This window comes from Paramormyrops kingsleyae, chromosome 14, assembly GCF_048594095.1.
Source record: "Paramormyrops kingsleyae isolate MSU_618 chromosome 14, PKINGS_0.4, whole genome shotgun sequence".
Classification (NCBI taxonomy): Eukaryota; Metazoa; Chordata; class Actinopteri; order Osteoglossiformes; family Mormyridae; genus Paramormyrops; species Paramormyrops kingsleyae.
In genome coordinates, this window is record NC_132810.1 from 8,582,378 (window position 1) to 8,600,768 (window position 18,391).

Below are 18,391 nucleotides of genomic sequence, written 5' to 3' on the forward strand. Positions count from 1 at the left end.
ATTTGGTTTTACTTTAGTCTATGGAAAAAATGTGAAAATCCAGTGTGGTAGTTTCACCCAGTTTTTGCAAATCTTGGAAATGTGTAAGCACGTCCAACACCAAACAACAGATGTACACAACTGTCCTTCATGTACCGGCAGGGAAATTTGACTGAAGATGTAACCCCATAAGTGTTCACATATAAACATTTCAGGGTCCCAGACTGTAAGACATACAGCATGTCTGAATTCTCTATGTCCAACCATAATGCAGGATTCTGAAATCCTGTCAGAATGTGATTTTATGGTAAATGTTAAAACATTATGACAGGAAGTGTTAACACAGGTCAGAGAAACTGTTCTGGGGGGTATTGCTAGAGGGATATCGGGCAGTCCAATCAGTCAGGAACATGTTTGTTGCGATCGGGTGAGGAAATATGGAGCATTATGGGTAGGCCTTCTGGTAAGATGTGCCATGGTCTGTGAGGGAGAGTGCAGACCGTCCGGCAGGATAATGACCATGACTGCAAGGTCGGCGAGAGCTTAACAAGAAGAAAATCAATGACCCGGTCAGAATCCCAAGTCCAATTCTACTGGGAGTGACATGGAAGAGACCCAGTAAGAATGAAAGCACAGCTGTGTGCAGAACTGGTTGCACGTTTTAGAAGGATTTGCAGCTATAATTCCTGCCAGAGGAAACACTATCGGTATTTTGTTGCTATTTTGTTTGCCTTTGCAGTTTTCACTTGTGTTAAACATTTACCACTAAGACATTTAATATCTATCTACCAGATTTGGTTTTTTTAAAAAAAATCTTCATTAATGTGTCTGTGTCTAGCAGGATGGACTGTATAAAGGGGGGCAGTGAAAAATTAAGTGGATTTTCATGCATGTACAGTGCTCACAGAAACTCACACTTAATTCAGTAAAAATGTTACAAATTTATTGGTTTCATAACAAAAGTCTTCTTTTTATTAAATGTCATAATTTTTGACTGACTCATTCAGTTCTGTTCTTGCAATTTTATCATTAATTGCAATTGTAGTCACTGACTCCCAAATGAACACTAACCACAAATGTTTGGTGTTGTATGTTATTGCAAAGGTGTCACTAATTAAAAATCATCTGATGACACTGCTTGTCAATGATTTTTTTTTTTACTCAAACAGCTTTTAGAGCTATAATTTGTGTTTCAATTTATTACTACATGAAATTAATGATTTACTAAAAACTACTGGTTGTTTCAAATGTGATATATTTTTATAAGCATATGAATAAAGTAATGATTTTTGTTATAAAAGCAAGAAATTTGCAGTATTTTAACTGAATTATGCAAGCGTGTCAAGACTTTCTGTGAGCACTTTAAGCAAGGACCAATAGGTATAATTCTGAGATTTCATCAGCTGTGATCCTCTGTGATTCAGTGTGACGGTTTGTGCTTTTGTAATGTATACCATAAAGTCTAGGAAAGCTGAGCCTAAACAATCCGCCGAGACAGGTTTGGTGTCCCTGTCTCACTCCCTCCCTCCCTACCTCCAATGTCAGCAGATCCTGTTCAGGGAGTGGTCATGCTCAGGGCCAGGCCTTACGGAGGGTTTCGGGGGATGTAGGAGCTTGGAGCCTGTGTTTACAAGAAGATTCGGCCATCCCCACCCCTGCAAGGTGTCAGCGCCCGGCCCACGCCTATGCTGACGCCAAGAATGGCTAATGCAGCCATACGGAGGAGCCCATTATTGATTGATAGGATTATGGAGATAAATGTCTGTTTTGTATGGCATTTGTGTGACAGTCAGACCTTCATTCACCTCATTCAGCACTGGTTATCCCGATAAGGCCCTCAAGTGACATAATTCCTCTAGAATTAACAGTTGAAAAGATTGTCTTAGTAAAAATGAGCTGTGGTCCAGTAATCTCAGGATATGCTGTTCTTTGTCTTAACATTTGTAAGTGTGAGTAATAGTACCTTGGTTTGTATGTGCTGGAGATTTACCAACCTCGACATTGGCAGTAAGAACTCAAGGAAACGGCTAACGCTTAGTTTAAAGCCTTTATTATTTAGGTTTGCTGTGCCGGGAAAGGCGAATAAACAGCCCCCTTTTAATGAAATTCTAATTGCTGAGACCCCCCGCTTTAATTAACAGCGCTGTTCGGGAGTAATTAAAGCCACCTTCCTTTCTGGGGCCCTGCTGCCTGCATGCTCGAAGAGCAATCAGCGTGTCTGAGCAGCGCCACAGCGACGGGCTCGTCCTGAACCATGCATTCATTATCATCCGCATTGCTTCGTTTCTCATGGGGGCCAGTGTGTCCCCGGTGTAGTGCGAGTCCTCTTTTCTCGTGGTCCGGAGCTCCCTCGCTGTGTCGGAAGATGAGCTTACGTTGCACCTCTGCACTGGGGAGCAGGTATAGATTGCTGAGAAGGCAGATGTGGGTCCTACCAGATGTTCAGAACGACTTGCAGGAGCATTGTGGAGAGACAAAGGCAGGGCTAATAATCGCACGGTCCAAAAATGCTGGTGTTCACCTCCCAGTGATTCCTGTTTAGGGGTTTAAAGTATGGCTACAAGGTCAGAGAAAATGTTCTGCAGTGATGCTGATGGTTGGGAATGTGTAAAATGCAGTCCACTTCAGATGTGGTAGACAGGGTGGTCTTTGTGTCCTCTCCGCCACCCCCCATGTACCTATTCAGCCATGAGGTCTTCAGGGTGACACTCATCCCCCTTGCCATCAGGTCTTGTAAAGGTACATAGAAAATGAGCCAAGCTTTTGAGGTCTCCCTGACGATAAATGCAATGTAGAGTGGTCTGGGGGGGGGGGGGAGGCGGGGTTGGCGCTGAACGGAGGACTGCCGCAGCCACCAAACAAAGCCTTATTATGCGTGAGCTAACGGTGAACGATAACTGGCAAGCGAGTTGTACTCTGATTACAGCACACTGCGGAGTGAAGGACCTGCGTTACCAGTTCATGTCTCTCCCATTTTTGTGTGCCTGCTGATTTGGAAGCTCTTGGTTATTAAATGGGCCTGGTACCAGAAAACGAAGTAGATCAAGGACCACTTAAAAAAAATAATAATAAAGAAAAGTCACCTCTCTGGGTTTTCAGACTGCTGCAGAGAGGTGGACTCCTCCAGAATCTCTGCATTCAGTCCATCCATCTGCCATCCTCTCTCCCAGGTCTGGCTCACTGACAGTCTTTGTGTTGTCATATTGTTAGTGAATAGAATATGTATTTTGAGTATAACTATTAAAGTATGGTATCTTATTTGTGGATGGCAGGAGATTCAAAGGTGATTTAGTGTGAAGCTCACAGATCAGAAGTTCTGATTTCAAAAGCATCTTTCCTACTCGTAGAAATGCTTTTTAATTGGAGTTTACTGGGAGTCCCATGAGGATTTGCATTGACCCAACTCCTGGGGGAGTGGCTTAGATGTGCAGGGTTTGTCTGAAATTCAGGGCCTTTTTGAAGTTCTCTTGCATGGGGGGGGGGGGGGGGGGCGGTGAGAGTATAATCCATATTTCTTTGGGAGTCTGGAGAATTATGCACTCCCACAGGGTGTCCTTGGACTTACCTTATCATCATTCATGTGAGTAGGACAGTTTTCAGTAGATTCTTGAAGTTCTTCAGGTTGGTGTGGCTACTTCTATTAGGCATCTGGGGGGTGATCTGACTGTGCATAAATCTGCAGAAATCCAAGGGGGGGTCCGGCTGTGACGGCAGTTCTGCAGACACCAGGTGACCCAGGTAATTTTAGCTAGTGGTGAACCAGGGTTTGTCCAGTTACTGTCACAGAGCTGTGCATTTTCCTGGAGCGCTCTTGAACCTGTGGCCGGTGTTTCCTCCTTGGTGCCGTGCCAAGAGGATGTGGCAGCAAGCGCTTCCTGTTTTTTTGAAAAACATTTTTTTTTTTGCCTCCCCGCACTCAGAATGCAGGAAAAGAGGCCCTTAGCTTGTCGTCCCAGGGCAACAGGGCAGTGCTGTTGTACTGCTGAGTCCAAAAATGCCCTCTCTGTATAAGTGGAGTCTTCATTTCAGTGTGTGATTAGCCTGCTGTGTTCTTTTCTTTCTTTACTGTCCTGCCATATTGCTGTGTAACACAACCCCATGGGTTAACCAGTTAACCTGTTAAGCTGAATGTAGATCTGTCTAACTAAAGGTCTGTCTAACTATAGCAGTTTCCAACCTCCTGTAACCCTGAAACACACACAGATACATTTGTATTCATATTTTGTGGGGACTCTTCATTGATTTCTATGGGGAAAACCCTTATCCTAACAATGATGATCTTAACCATAAGTAACCAAACAAAATACAAGTCTATTGGAATTTTTATTTTTTAGATCGCTGTCACAGATTTTTACAAAATTGATTTCCCTGTTGTGGGGAGAGGAAGAAATGTTCCCACAAGGTCAAAATAACAGGTTATTATCACAGTCCCCACAATGTAATATATTTATGCCCACAAACACACAGACTCGGGGCGATTCAGGTCAAAGCAGGAACACTTGTCCTGGCCTCCAGTGGTCCAGAAGGGCTCTGCGCCTGTGAATCAGTGGGCTGCGGAGGAAGTCAGCCGGATGATGCGTGGTTGATGGGGCCTGCGAGCAGCTGTTTGTGGGAAGTGTGTAATCTCTGTGCCTCATTGAGGAGGGCTGGAATGAGGCAGGGATAGTAAAACTTAATGACACACCAGCCTGCTTCGTGTGTGTCTGTGCATGGGTAAGCGGATTTCAAGACGTGCGCGAAGCTGACCCAGCTGTCCTCGAACCGGCTGTTTACTGTACTTCACTGGTCTCAGCTCTGAATGAACGGGATCTCCCTCTAAATATGAAAGGCTTCCCATCCCAGCCGAGAGCCCTTGAATTATGGTGTGACCACCTCTTGCTATGTTAATACTCCTGATGTGAGCTCTTGCCCAAGACCCTTACCCCTGCTTTTTCACGGCTGTACCCTGTTTTCCTACGTAAGCTATTCTGTGTTCTCCTCTCTGCTGTGAATCGCCGTATTGCAAACGTGCAACTACAGATTTAATCGCTCGGCACGGCGGACGTGACCCGTGTTGATAATAGCGCCCTGTCAAGGTCGCTCTGGGCTGTCCACTGTGCTGCCTGCACGGCGAGGTCTCCTGTGTGAACGCAAGGCGGCTTCTCTCCTTGCTGGCACGTTGGCCTTGTCTTCTCTATCTTTCTGACTGTCTTACGGTTCACAGCAGGATGCTACTCACTGGGCTGAAAGGATCTTTGTCTGTGCGCCGGTGTTGTGTTGGGTTGTACCTGGGAGAGGTATTTACTGCCATTCAGGCAACCTGCTGTGTGCCATATAGGCCACAGAAGTCCCCAAATCCGCATGCTTTTGATGGCTGAGGTCAGTGCTTATGTTGCGATTGGCCGGCCGCAGCTCTAGGGGTGGGTCTGCGGCATGAGGGCGGGCGGCTCCCCGGAACCCAGCTGTGTGTACGTGGCCCCAGCGGTGAGCGTGCTCAGTGAGATACCAGCCCGCTGCCGGATGCAGGGGAAGCTGACTGTCTGTATTCCTCTGTAACTTTCCACTCCCCCGGCCACCGGGACCCCCCGAGCACACAGGAAATATGGGCAGTGATAAACACAGAAAGACAAGAGCAGCATTTGTCCTGGGTTGGGGTGGCAGTGGCCTTAAGCACAGAGGATCGGAACGGATGGCAAGGACGATGCAGGGCGTCTTCTACATCCAGACTGGTTTTTCCACTTGGATGTTTTGGACCTTCATAGCAGCTCCTTTTCTGTCCTGGTCTTTCTCTCTCCTCCTCTCTCCTTTCTCTCTCTCTCTCCCTCCCTCCCTCATCGTCTCTGCTTTAACAGAAAAACAGGTGCAGCTAAATTGTACCCAAGCCATTTCGCTCCAGAATTCTTCCATCTAGCATCTCATCTGTCATTTGTTTTCACGGCAGATGCCCCGACGGCACATTCTTGGTCTATGCCCCTTCTATCTTCTATCATAATACTATTTCACAATATTTTGAGCAGCTCTCCTGTGCCTCTCGGACGTCCACCTCCCCCCCACACGCTCCCCTTTGAGGGTTCTGTGCCTCACCGCCAAATCAGGAATCAGAAGTCCCCAACGAGCTCCAAGATGACAGTCATACCAGTGGCTTTAATCGCAGTGGCGTCTGGTGACGTCTAGGCTGTTCTGTGGGTGACAGTAGGCTGCGGTGCGCGTCATTTTCGCCTCATCTTCTAAACCAGCCCTTCCCCCCACGATATCATCATTCAGAGCTTGATGTGCTCTTTCCTGTTTGGCTTGTATGGGTCCTTTAAGGTGTTTTTCTGAAGTAACATGGGTTGAGGGGCGGGACCAGTATGGACTGAGAGCTCCCAAGACATGTGCAGTGGCTCCTGCTCTCCTGCACGGCGCAGGAGGCTCAGCCTCAGCACTAACCAGTAGCATTGCCTTGGGGGGGCATGTAACGTGGATATCCCAGTTGTCCGCACACCCCCGCGCTCAGTGGCGCCTTCAAAGGGCCTGTCTCTGCTCTGCTTCCAGTCTTAGTTTTACTTTTTTTTTTTTTCCCCTCCAAAAGGCCTGAAATTACATTCTGCTGGTGCTGCGCCACTCGCTAATTACACCGTTATGCCAGGGCTGCTATTTTGGGCCCCCCCAGTTGGTCGCATGCTGGCTGACCTGCCAGGGTCTTGGTAGCTGGTTTGGTGCAGGCGGGGTGCCCCTGACATGCCTGTTTGTCACCTCGGGTGGAGTTTTGGGCTGGATGAGTGCTCTGCTGAGCCGGTTCGAACGCGGGACTCGCCACAAACCTGTAAATGTCCCAGAATCCAATGCTCTCGTCTCGTATTTGAGTAGGAAGGCCGGGGAGGGGGGTCTTGTTCTGCCCTTCCATAAACATGAGTTGTTTAACACCAGGCTGTTGTGAATCGCCCCCCCCCCCATTTCATAGTTTAATTTCAGTGTTATTACTTGTTTTTTTTCTGAAAGCCGTGTTTAACTAAGAAGCATCCATTTAGAGACTGAAATGGAGCCACAGTGTTAGTCCTCTAAAGAAAAAGCCTGCAATTTCATTTTAGTAACGCTCCCAACGAATCGATGCTCGGGGCTTCCTTCCTCAGCTGTTTTCCTGGCTCTGTTTGCGTCGCAGTGAAATAGTTTCAGAAAACGGTGCGATTGGCGTGATTGAAGTGTGCGCGTTTGCCCAGAAAATCCCCAGGTAGTTCTCGTTAATAGTTCCATGTGTCATTTGATGTTCAGCCACCCTCCCCCGCTTTTGAACTGTGATTATTTCTATCATCTTAACCCCCCTCCTTCTTCCTTAGTGTAAACATTGGTATAAGATTAGGATGTTTGCGGACTGTCGCTCACATACTTATTATCGTGATTCCGTCATGTTTCATTCAGCCCTGGCCCAGGCAGTGGCTCTCAGGTGAGCGGCAGACCTCCTCGCTGGCCTGGGAATCCCTGCCGGCGGTTTGGATCTCTATGGCGCCATTTGGCCCCCTTAGGCCCTGGGGTTGTGCACTGGCGACGTGGGTGGCGCTGGGCTGCCTCTCGGGGCAGAATGCGCCCCGTGTCGACCAGGCCAGGCAGGGGCAGCCTCGCCATGCAGGTCCCCAGACTTAGCGGGGGTTGTAGGAAGCGCTAAGCTTTGCTGGCAGAGGCTTCAGGTTTCCACTTAGACTCCTGCTGTTCAGAGTCAGCGAGCTGCACTTATGAAATATGGATTTTGCTTTTCAGACATTTTTTTTTTTTGATGATGGTGAGCTGGAGGACACAGGTCTGTGCCTCACCTCCTGCTTTGTCTCTGCACCACACTTTGTTTAGATTCCGTACCAAATGCTTGCCCCCTCCTTGTGCCCCCTGTCTGATGCTGTGTCATGCCGGCGGCTCTGTGGTCGTACTGCTATTTGGTTACCGAAAGCGGAGCTTGCAGGCAAGTGCGGACAAGTGCCCACCGGGTGGTCGCCGCGGTAACCAGGATCAGCTTATAGGAGTGTTTTTTTTTTTCATCAGTCATACTTTGGGGGGGCTCACAGCCCAGGTTCAATGGTGGTGGGTACCCCGAACTCCGGTGACTGGGAACTGGCAGTCTGATGACTGTCGCCTGCAAGCCCGTCTATTCTGCTGCTGTCAGTCCTCTTTGGGTATATCTTTGTCTGTCTGTCTGTCTCTCTTCCTCTCACCCCATGAGGCAAATTTTTCCTCATCCACTTTTAATTATCCATCATTCTCGTCTTGTCTTCTAAGGTGCCACGTCGTTTACACAGCTATTTTAGAACAGCTAAATGTGTCGAATGAACTTTGCTCTGCAGTTAAACACATTCTTGTTGTCACTTTCAGTGTCCCCTGGTGAGAATCTTCCGGGTATATAGCTGTCACTACCTCATGGTGACGGGCCTGTATGTGTATCCGTGTGTGTGTTTAAGGGCCTTGGGAGGACAGAACCACAGGAGGTCGTGGTCCTGCCTGCAGCTTCCTTCTCGGAGATGTAACCACGTCTTTCTGCTAAAATATCATGCAGTTTAATCCCCAAACCACGGGGGAAACTTTTAACTGCCATCGGGTTTCCCGGGGCTTGGGAGGTGGGTCGCTGCTGTCGCTCCAGGCGGAAACGTGCCTCCGTGTTCCGATCCAGGGCTACACGTTGCTCCAGTCCGGTACTTTTTTTTATCTGTAGTGATATTTCCCCATTCTTCCTTGTAGTGTACAGAGGCTGTTTATTTGATTTCTTTTTGGGGAGTCCCAGCCTTTGCCTGCACACCTCTGCCCTCCCCCAAACATTCCTGCCTCTTCCTCCGGTGGAGAAATCCCAGCCGTGGGCGCAGGGTTACATCCTGCTATCACTCTTGCCAAAAGGGTTTTTTTTTTTTGGCAAGAGGTATAAGATTCCCCGTTTGCTGAAAGTGAGAGGATCCTGCCCAGCCCACAGGCAGGTGCTGGGGGACAGCGGGCGGGTTGGTCGGGGTTTGGAGGTCATGGACCGGGGTCATGGTGGGCCACACCTCTCGAATCCTGATGGTGTGATGTGCGTGATGCTCGATCTCACTTCCGTCTAGATCGCTGATGGCCTTATTACGATGTGAGGCAGAGAAAAGCCCCTGTCTGCCTTTGCAGGTGAAGTGCTGACGCTGCCTGCAGTGGGTGGGGGCTTGAGGTGTCAGTCACATGGTTGAAGTGATGTGCTACGTTTGCCTTTGTTTTCCATTTCACTCCTGCCCTTCCTTTCTCTCTCTCTCTCTCTCTCTCTCTCTTAGTAAGCGTGACTTGTTTAGCACAGCAGGTGACACTGAATCCCGAGAGCCCCTCCACCCCGCTGCCCAGGTCCCGGGGGCCACTGGCCGTCTTCTGGGCTCTCTCTCTCTCTCTCCAGCCCTTTCATAAGAACATAAGAAATTTACAAACGAGAGGAGGCCATTTGACCCATCAAGCTCGTTTGGGGAGAACTTAACTAATAGCTCAGAGTTGTTAAAATCTTATCTAGCTCTGATTTAAAGGAACCCAAGGTTTTAGCTTGCGCTACACTAACAGTAAGAATATTCCAAATTCTAACTACAAGTTGTGTGAAGTGCTTTCTCTAATCCAGTTTAAAATGATTCCCATCTATGGCCACGAGTTACTTTGAACTAACACTGAAGTAACTATTTTGAACAGCATCCACACCTGAATCTCATATACCTGGATCACGTCCCCCTACATCGAATCCTTTGTGAGGCAGCAATGTCCTTTTTAAGGTACGGTGGCCAAACCTACATATAATATTCTAGGTGGAATCTTACCAAGGAGTTGTATAATCTTATCGTCACCTCCCTTGATTAAACTCTATACACCCAGAGATGTAACCCAACATCCAATTGGCCTTTTTAATTGTCTCCCCAGACTGGCGAGAGTGGGACATGGAAGCATCAACATACACACCAAGGTCTTTCTCATTATTAGATATCTTTATTTCAGTGGAACTCATAAAATATCTGTACTTTATATTTCTGCTCCCTGCATGGATTACCTTACAAATTTCATCTGCCAGGTATCAGCCCAGTCACTAATTAAATCAAGATCCCGCTGTAGCCTCTATGCCGCTAGTTCAGTATCTGCTACATCACCCACCTTGGTGTCGTCTGCAAATTTAACCAGTTTACTGTATGTATTGGTGTCAATATCATTAATGTAAATTAGGAACAATAGTGGTCCTAAAGTTGAACCGTAGGGTACCCCACTATGAACGCAGGCTCTATGACATTGTGCCTCTAATTACTACCCGCTGCTTCCTGTCTGTTAACCAGTTTTCAATCCAAGCTGCTACGGTTCTTAAAATCCCTGCTGGTTTGAGCTTAAGTAGGAGCTGTTTGTGGGGGACAACATCAAAGGCCTTCTGGAAATCTAAGTAGATCACATCATAGGCCTTTTTCTGATCAGTTTCTCTTGTAGCTTCCTCAAAGATTAAACAGGATCTACTTCTCCTAAATCCATGTTGGCTATCCCTCATAATGTTATTTCAATCCAGGTAATCTAGCATTTTCGCTTGGATTATAGCTTCCGGGACTTTTCCAGTTATGCAAGTTAAACTAATTGGCCTATAGTTTGATGGATTACTTCTATCCCATTTTTTGAATATGGGCATTATATTAGCATGCTTCCAATCAGAAGGTACCAGACAAGGATTTCTGAAATAGTAAGGCTAATGGTTGGCAAATAATACCCCTCATCTCTTTTAAAACTATCAGTTGCTATTAGGACCCTGCGATATATTGATTTTCAGCTTAGCTAGGCTCTGTAGCACATCATCTTCAGCTCTACGTGTATTATTCTGAGACGACACTGGATTAGTAATAAAAGTTGCTATGTTACTCATGTCCTCTACAGTGAATACCCTTGCAAAACGATCATTAATTTCACTGAATTGGCTGCAGTAGTGAAGCCGTGTGATCTTTTTCTTTACTCCTAAGGTAACAGAATCTGTTTCCTTTGGGAGGGGGGTGTGTGTAAGCCACCTCCAGTGATTCAGCACCTTGTCCCTGGTTGTGTTGCCGTTCCTCATGAACAGAGCCGACCCACATCACTCTCAGGTGACACGTTTTCTAGAGCAATAATAATATTTTTCTCGATCAGAGGCATGACCTATTATGACATTTACGTCGCCGTGGAAACTATCACCTCTTGTCACAGCAGGCTGGGAAACGCGTGGATCGTAGCCCAGGAGAGCTCTGTCCTGCCCTCCCTAATTGGACTGCCTGTTTCCTCTCGGAATTTGGCAGCCCGGTGATTCTGTCATTCCAGCAAACTTAATTGCAGTAGGATGTTATGGAGCTGTTGTTGGATTACGGGCAAGGCCAGCGGGGGCGCCGTCCCATGGCGTCACTGCCGTGGGACGGTTTAGCTGCGAGCCACGGTTCAGCGGCAGCCCGCTGGCTGCGGGGTCGGCTTATCCAGCTAAACGTGTACTCCCTGTTCATGCCTCGTGGAGAGCGACTGGAAAAAATCTTTGTGCGTTTGTTTTTGTTTGGTTATATTTCCAGGAAGGAACAGTGGACATTGTTATTTCGAGCTGGAGCAGGAAGGGGTGTGCTTCTAGTTATGGGCTTTATTTTGTCCTATGCTCCTTCACTCCTCTGTCTTCTATCCATTATACTCATCATTTTTTTCCTCTTTTCCCTATCTTTCACTGTTTTCTCTGTTTTCCTTTCACAGTCTCCCTCTTTCTCTCTTTCCTCTGTCTCTCTCTCTCTCTCTGTGAGCAGTTCATTAATGTCTCCCAGCAGCCCCCACATGTCCACGGCGAGGCTCTATCAATGGCCTCTCTGTGCTGATGAAGTGGGGGCCCTGCTTTTCAGAGCGCAGCCCCCAGCTGGGCAGGACAGAGGAAACTTTGTACCTGCTGCCCCAGAGCAGGGCTCGGGCTGGAGGAGAGAGCTCAGGATAAAGGGGGAGGTGCTCCCTGTCTCTGCGCGCACCGCGCTGGGCTCCAGCCGCTCTCCCGGGCAACAGGGGATGTGTATAGCCACAGTTTGTCAGGCTGGGCCCCCATCCTGCTGTCTGTCCCTAGGAAACATGGAGCCTCACAATACGGTGGGCTTGCTGGTGAAGAAAGGCTCTGTGTGCGACAGTGTGACCGTGTCGGCTGAATCGGCTGACCGTGTGCATGAAGCTCTGTGGGATGGGTTAGCCCCCTCCCCCCCTCACACCCCCCCATCCATTGCTTGCCAGGCTGGCTGTCCTTGTGTTGGACGTATATAGATACCTGGTGAGCCTGCTGTCCTATGAGGGGCCCCGAAGGCAGGTGTGCCGCGATAAGTAACCGGGGAAGTGTTCTCCGGTATACATGCATACACAATCACACCGCCATCCCCACCTCCCTTTTGTGTCAATGCTGGCTTCTCCCTGTTTTCCCCTGGCCTTGGTCATGCCAGCATCGGGCCCTTTTCTTCTTAGCCCTGACTCCCCCCGCAGCTGTTCCCAGAGTAAGGGGACCCCGCTCTGCGTAAGGTACTCAATAAAGATGATCGTGTAGCATGGGCTCCCTGCAGGCTGGGCTTAGTGGTTAACGTGCTCCACATGGCAGCCTCTGTGGCCTTGGGGCGGGGGGGGGGGCAGTCGACGCTGATCCACGCCAGACCCCCTTTATACTTATTTAATAGAGAAGCCTGGCAGTAATGCTCCTGGTCTCTCTCTCTCTCTCTCTGCTTTGTCTTTTTCAGTTTTAATGTATAGTTTCTTTACCTCTCCATCACGGCTGAAAAGACGCAAGTGGTTGCTTGGAAACAGGCGTGTTGCATTTCAGGGCGGTCAGTCATGTGATTCATGGGATGCGCTGTGTGACCTACCCCAGCCTCCTTCCCTGCCCCCATGCACTTTTCTCATTGTTGTTGTTAAAATAAGGTTCACAGTAACTGAGCCTAGAGCTTTCATAGCCATTATTTATTTAATCTGTATTGTACTTTGTATTTTGGTGTGCTGTAGTTCATTTAAGAACCTGGCAATATGTGAATCTTTTCCATGACCTTCTGTGGGCATAGGCGGGGTACCATGTTGACCACCCCAAGACACAATTTAAAATCAATAAAGTTCCACGGTTGCTCCCCATGATGAGCAGTCGCCCATCATTCCACTTCCCCATGACTCAGGGACTTGGCAGTGGAGGAGTATAACAATTAGCAAGTTTTTATCCGGCAAATTGACATCAAAGTCCTGCTAAAGCAACACTAAGGGCTTTATCTTCCTGTGAACCGTGGCTGCTGTGGCACCCTGTTTGTATGCTGGACTGGTTCACTTCCATGTCCACCTGGAAGGAGTGGGCTGTAGGCTCGCTGCATGCTCTCTAGATGGGATGTTCCATGGCTCGGGGGGCAGGGGGGCAGGGTTTGACGTCTGTGATGGGAGCAGGAACCTGCAAATCTATCTCTTAATACCTTTTTATTTGTTTACTTTTATCTACCCGCTTGTGAAACTGCAAGATATGATTAAAGATTTCGGTTCAGCTCTGGTTTTGAATTGGATTGAAATCTTTTTTATTTTTCCCACTAAATGTGCTGCCTCTCAAACTTGGCTTCCAGTTTTCTCTCTTCTATGTCCATTACCAGTTGCTTACCTATAAAGTATGTGCCTTATCTGAAATTGACCTTTTAAAGCCATGTGGGGGAAAACTGCCTGCCAAACGCGACTACAGATTCAGGTCTGCGGCGAAGTAATGGGCTGGAGGTGGTGGAAACATCCAGAAGCCTCGCTCTCTGGCTCTGAGAGCTGCGCTTACAGAGAAAGGGGGTGTGTAATTAAGCTGAATTACACCTGTGTCCCATCAAATGTGGTCAAAAAGGTCAGTAAGGCAGGCTTAGGTGCCAGAGTCAGTGTCTGCAAATTAATACACCCTGTCTGGACATAGAAATTAAATGCAAAGGCATGTGAGTGGTGCACAGAAGGCTTGATGGTGAGCTGGTAATATTTTTTATATTTCTTTAGTGTTAAATTCTTTAGCTTCTGTGTCCTGATTCTTGACGTTTTCACTCGTGCTGCTCTGCACCTGCACTTCCTATTTTGGTGCATCTGTTCGGTTCCGTGTCTGCTCACTGGTGCTGAGCCTGCATCATCCGGCCCACCGTGGGCCTCTGCGTTATACCATGTCATAGTTTAAGTTCTTGTGGTGGGGGGGGGGGGGGGGTTGGAGCTCCTCCCTGCCAAAAACCACTGGACCGGGCCGCCTCGAAGCGAGCAGATGGACTGGGATCATTGGGCCCTCATCAAACAGAAGGTGCCCTAATAATGGGTTGCCTCGTCGAGCGGAGTCCTGCTGCCTTATGACGGCATGGCGAGTCCTGGCTGCGCCCTCTCACACAGCTCGTTGGCGCAGTGCGGATTCAAGTCGCAAGTATAGAGCAAGAGCGTGTGGGGTCCTGCCTGTCCTCACTGTGGGTTTGGGGGAGGTTAAGTAACCATCAGCTCGCAGCCGGGATGTGTTCTTCACCTCTGGCTGTCCTGCTGTATTTTCTTTGATGGTGGATGATGCCAGCAGATGACTTTCCTGGCTTCTCCCTTTGACATCGGAGACGTTTGCTCCTTGCTTTCCCTCTTTCATTCTCTCTGTCTGTCTCTCCTCTTGTTGCAGGATCCTGGGGTTTCCTGAGCGGGATGTGGCTGCATTGAGATTGAGTGTGTGGACATTGAGCAGTCACACGGCCTCGGGGCAGCGTGCATGACAGCTTGAGCCCTACAGAGCAAGCTCTGCCAACTCGTGCTCCTCCTGCTTCGCCACCACTGGTCCGCGCCATGGTCCATGCGCCCCGTGTGCAGCGTTCAACCTGAGCGGCCACTATGCTCCCGCTCCCCCGCTGAACGGTGCCGTCGCAGCAGCAGCGTGCCATGACCAGCCTGAAGCGATTGCAGACTGAGCGCAGCGCGGGCGGCTTCGTGCTCGCCACCGATGAGTTCCACATGCGCCACCTGCGGCTGCCCAATGGTCCGGCGCCACCCCTGCGCAGCGAGAACACCCACCCTGCCACACGGCCCGGGGTGCCCAAAATGGGAGTGCGGGACCGGGTGGCTGATTGGCCCCCTCGGAAGGACACGCCGGGGGTGTGGCCTGCCTCCATGGACTCAGAACCCCCAAGCGCGGTGGGTGGGGGCCCAGGCAGCCTGCCACACAAACCGGGCCTCCTGATGAGCCCACAGGACTGCTCTATGCTGCGCAATATTCAGAAGACACTGAAGAGCAAGACGCAGGGTACTGGCACGGCCACCACCACCGACCCCTCCTACCTGTCCCCTGATGAGTACCGCGGGCCACCACGCAGGCCCAGCCGACGCGTCCGGCAGCGGAGCAACAGCGACATCACTGTTGGAGAGCTAGATGGCGACGGCGACAGCCTTGAGGACTGGGATGCCTCTGGCTACAAGTGGTCGCCGATCCACCGGGAATACGGCAGCACATCCTCCATCGACAAGCATGCCGCTGGCGAGAGCTTCTTCGACATGCTCAAGGGCTACCAGGGCGACAAGCCCGACCAGCGCAGCCCAGCACCGGAGAAACTCGGAGACCTATTGACTGCCAGCCACAAGCAGGCCGGCCTTGACGTTCCGGACGGGCCCATGGTGCCCACAAGGGGGAGCCCTTCTGGTCGATCGAAGTCCATGAAGAGGCGGACCAAGTCGGAGATCGGTGGGGACTCAATATTCCGCAAGCTCCGCAACTCACGTGCTGAGGGGGACTCGTCCAGAGCGGGCTCGGACGCTGAGGACGGCCGCTCGGAGGACGGCACCTCTGCCTCTCATAAGCCATGGGTCTGCCAGAAAGGCTTCGCTCACTATGACGTCCAGAGCATCCTGTTTGACCTCAACGAGGTGGTGCGGAGCAGGCAGATGGCTGTCAAGCTCCGAAACACCAACACAGGTGCCTCGGCTGCCGGCAGCCAGGAGGAGCTCAGCCCCACCCTGGACTCTGGAGACGGCAAGAGCAACGAGCTGGTGCTCAACTGCCCCTGCTTCCGCAACGAGATTGGCGGCGAGGGCGAGCGCACCATCAGTCTGTCCAAGCTGGGCAGCATTGGCAGGGGGGGCATCGTGGTCACCGGAGATGGCAACCCCTGCGAGTCGTCCCTCAGCTCTCACTGCACCAATGCTGGGGTGGCTGTGCTGGAGATGCAGAAGGATGGCCAGGGCCTCCACAGCGAGCGCAGCAAGCGCTACAGTGTGGAGCACGTGGACCTGGGCGCCTACTACTACAGGAAGTACTTCTACGTCAGAGGTGAGTGGGGGGACTTGTCGATGACATTGCCCTCCGTGCTTTTGCTCTCTTAAGACCCGCCCCCTGGGTGTGATTCGATGGTCCCATAGCGAGTTGGTCAGTAAAGACGAGGATTGCAGGAAAGGCCACTTCGGGTCATGTGACCTCTACAGTCTCCCCTGCTGTCCGATTCCCCAGTGTGGCATAAATCATGGAGGTTGGGAAAATTGACTTCCTGTTGTGCTGTTCAGAGAGACCTCTGTGGCTAAATGTCAATAATTAAAAATAATAATAATAATGACATACAGTACTTGCCATCTGTTCAGCGCAATTAGCTCTTAATGGGCTGCATTTATGGCTTCCCACAGTGCTGATAGGGAAACAGTGCAGTTGCCTGTGTATCCTCCTCCTTCAGCAACTTCCCTGGGGGGTCCCCACTGAGTGACACTACAGCACTGGTCCTTGTGGTTTGTGGCATCCAGCAGTGACTGTTCCTTCCATTGCCACGCTGTCTTGTGTCTGAGTCTCAGATTCATGATGATATCAGAAATCCCAAAATCCTTTGCTTCTCAAAGACTCTATAATCTGAAACTTTCAGCTCACATTGAGGGGCGTCTACCCTCCCAGCTCTCTATTTCTGCCTGACCCCCCGCCCCCCCTTCCATTTTTGTGTCGCTCAGAGCACTGGAACTACTTTGGGATGGATGAGTCACTGGGACCAGTGGCAGTAAGCATCCGCAGGGAGAAGCTGGAAGATCACAAGGAGCATGGCCCGCAGTACAACTACCGGATGATCTTCCGAACCTGCAAGGTGAATGCTGGGGCTGAGTGGGCACCCTACTGCCCAGCTAGCTTTGACATGTTCATTGACACGTTTATCCTCCCAAGGAGTGATGCTCTATCAGAGTATCTGAGGCCTTTAGGGGGTGTTGTCTCGGGCACTGGTCCACCGTGAGTCCTATGGAGATAGCGCACCTTTGTCACAGCCTTAGATGGAAGACCCTTCCCCCTCCTGGGGACGGGGGATAAGATAGAGCGGTCAGCCTCGCCATCACCACAGGACACAATAAGTGCTCTGTCGCCGGTCTGCAGGAGTCTCGTTGACATCATTTCCTGTCTGCTCTGGTTTGATCCCCACACAAGCCACTTTTTGGGGACGTTCGGGGGTATTTAAGTGCAACTGTGACAGTCTGCTTCATTATGCAGACTGACATGTTTTGGGGGGGGGGGGTTAAGATTGGTTAAGATAAGACTGTGATATCCATTCTAGGGTGGATCTGATGAAGTGTAAAGCCATGCCAACATGCTTCTTCATTTCTCCTGTGCCCACCCCCCCAGCTGACCACGCTCCGGGGGTCAATCCTGGAGGACGCTGTGCCCTCCACCTCCAAGCATGGCATCGCCCGTGGGCTGCCCTTGAAGGAGGTATTGGAATACTTGGTGCCTGAGCTGAACACGCACTGCCTGCGGCTGGCCCTGAACACGCCCAAGGTCACGGAGCAGCTGATGAAGCTGGACGAGCAGGGGGTAGGCGCGTCACTCCAGGGCTGGGGGGCCGGCGGGCTACCCTTTGCATGTGGCGGACGTGGCTGGTTTGCATGACAGGTGTAGCTGTAAGTCCAGGGCAGACCTGCACCTTCCTACCCCACCCCATCTGATTTGTTAACTGTGCGCCCCCCCCCCCCCCACAGCTGAGCTTCCAGCTGAAGGTGGGAGTGATGTACTGCCAGGCAGGCCAGAGCAGCGAGGAGGAGATGTACAACAACGAGTCAGCGGGCCCCGCCCTGGAGGAGTTCCTGCAGCTGCTGGGGGAGCGCGTGCGCCTCAAGGGCTTCTCCAAGTACCGCGCTCAGCTCGACACCAAGAGTACGTCTCCCGGGGGGGTCGGGGGTGGAGCTGGGTGCTTCTGCCCGCTTAAAGTAGACTAGCCTAGGGGTTTTGTGGGGGCTCAAATGTGTGTACCCCCCCACCCCCGCACGCTTCTATCAGAGAAGGTATTGTGCAAGTTCTTATCAGTGTCTCCCGCCCGCCCCATCTGCTGCCGTTCCTGGATTGGCTGCCTCCCCGTCTGCACTGGCTGCCTGTGAAGTGCTGGCCATGATCTCTCTTCTCCTCTTCTGTCTGCCTTTATATCCCTCTTCTGTTTGTGTGGCTCTGCTCTGCCCTGCGTTTATTTCGCCGTGCCCCTTGCCCCTCTGCATGCTCGTGCCCCTCCACGCTTGTAAACCA

At 50.5% G+C, this 18,391-nt stretch overlaps 1 protein-coding gene across 6 annotated transcripts in view; it reads left to right on the forward strand.

The window, feature by feature from the left end:
* Positions 1-18,391, forward strand: part of sipa1l1 (signal-induced proliferation-associated 1 like 1) — a 54,834-nt gene that overhangs the window by 19,706 nt on the left and 16,737 nt on the right. For all 6 annotated transcript variants that reach the window (XM_023802335.2, XM_023802329.2, XM_023802334.2 and 3 more), the window contains exons 3-6: positions 14,549-16,183; positions 16,843-16,973; positions 17,501-17,689; positions 17,854-18,028. In XM_023802335.2, the coding sequence (XP_023658103.2) occupies positions 14,803-16,183; positions 16,843-16,973; positions 17,501-17,689; positions 17,854-18,028 (1,876 nt within the window). In that variant the 5' untranslated portion in view covers positions 14,549-14,802. The remainder of the gene's footprint in view (positions 1-14,548; positions 16,184-16,842; positions 16,974-17,500; positions 17,690-17,853; positions 18,029-18,391) is intronic.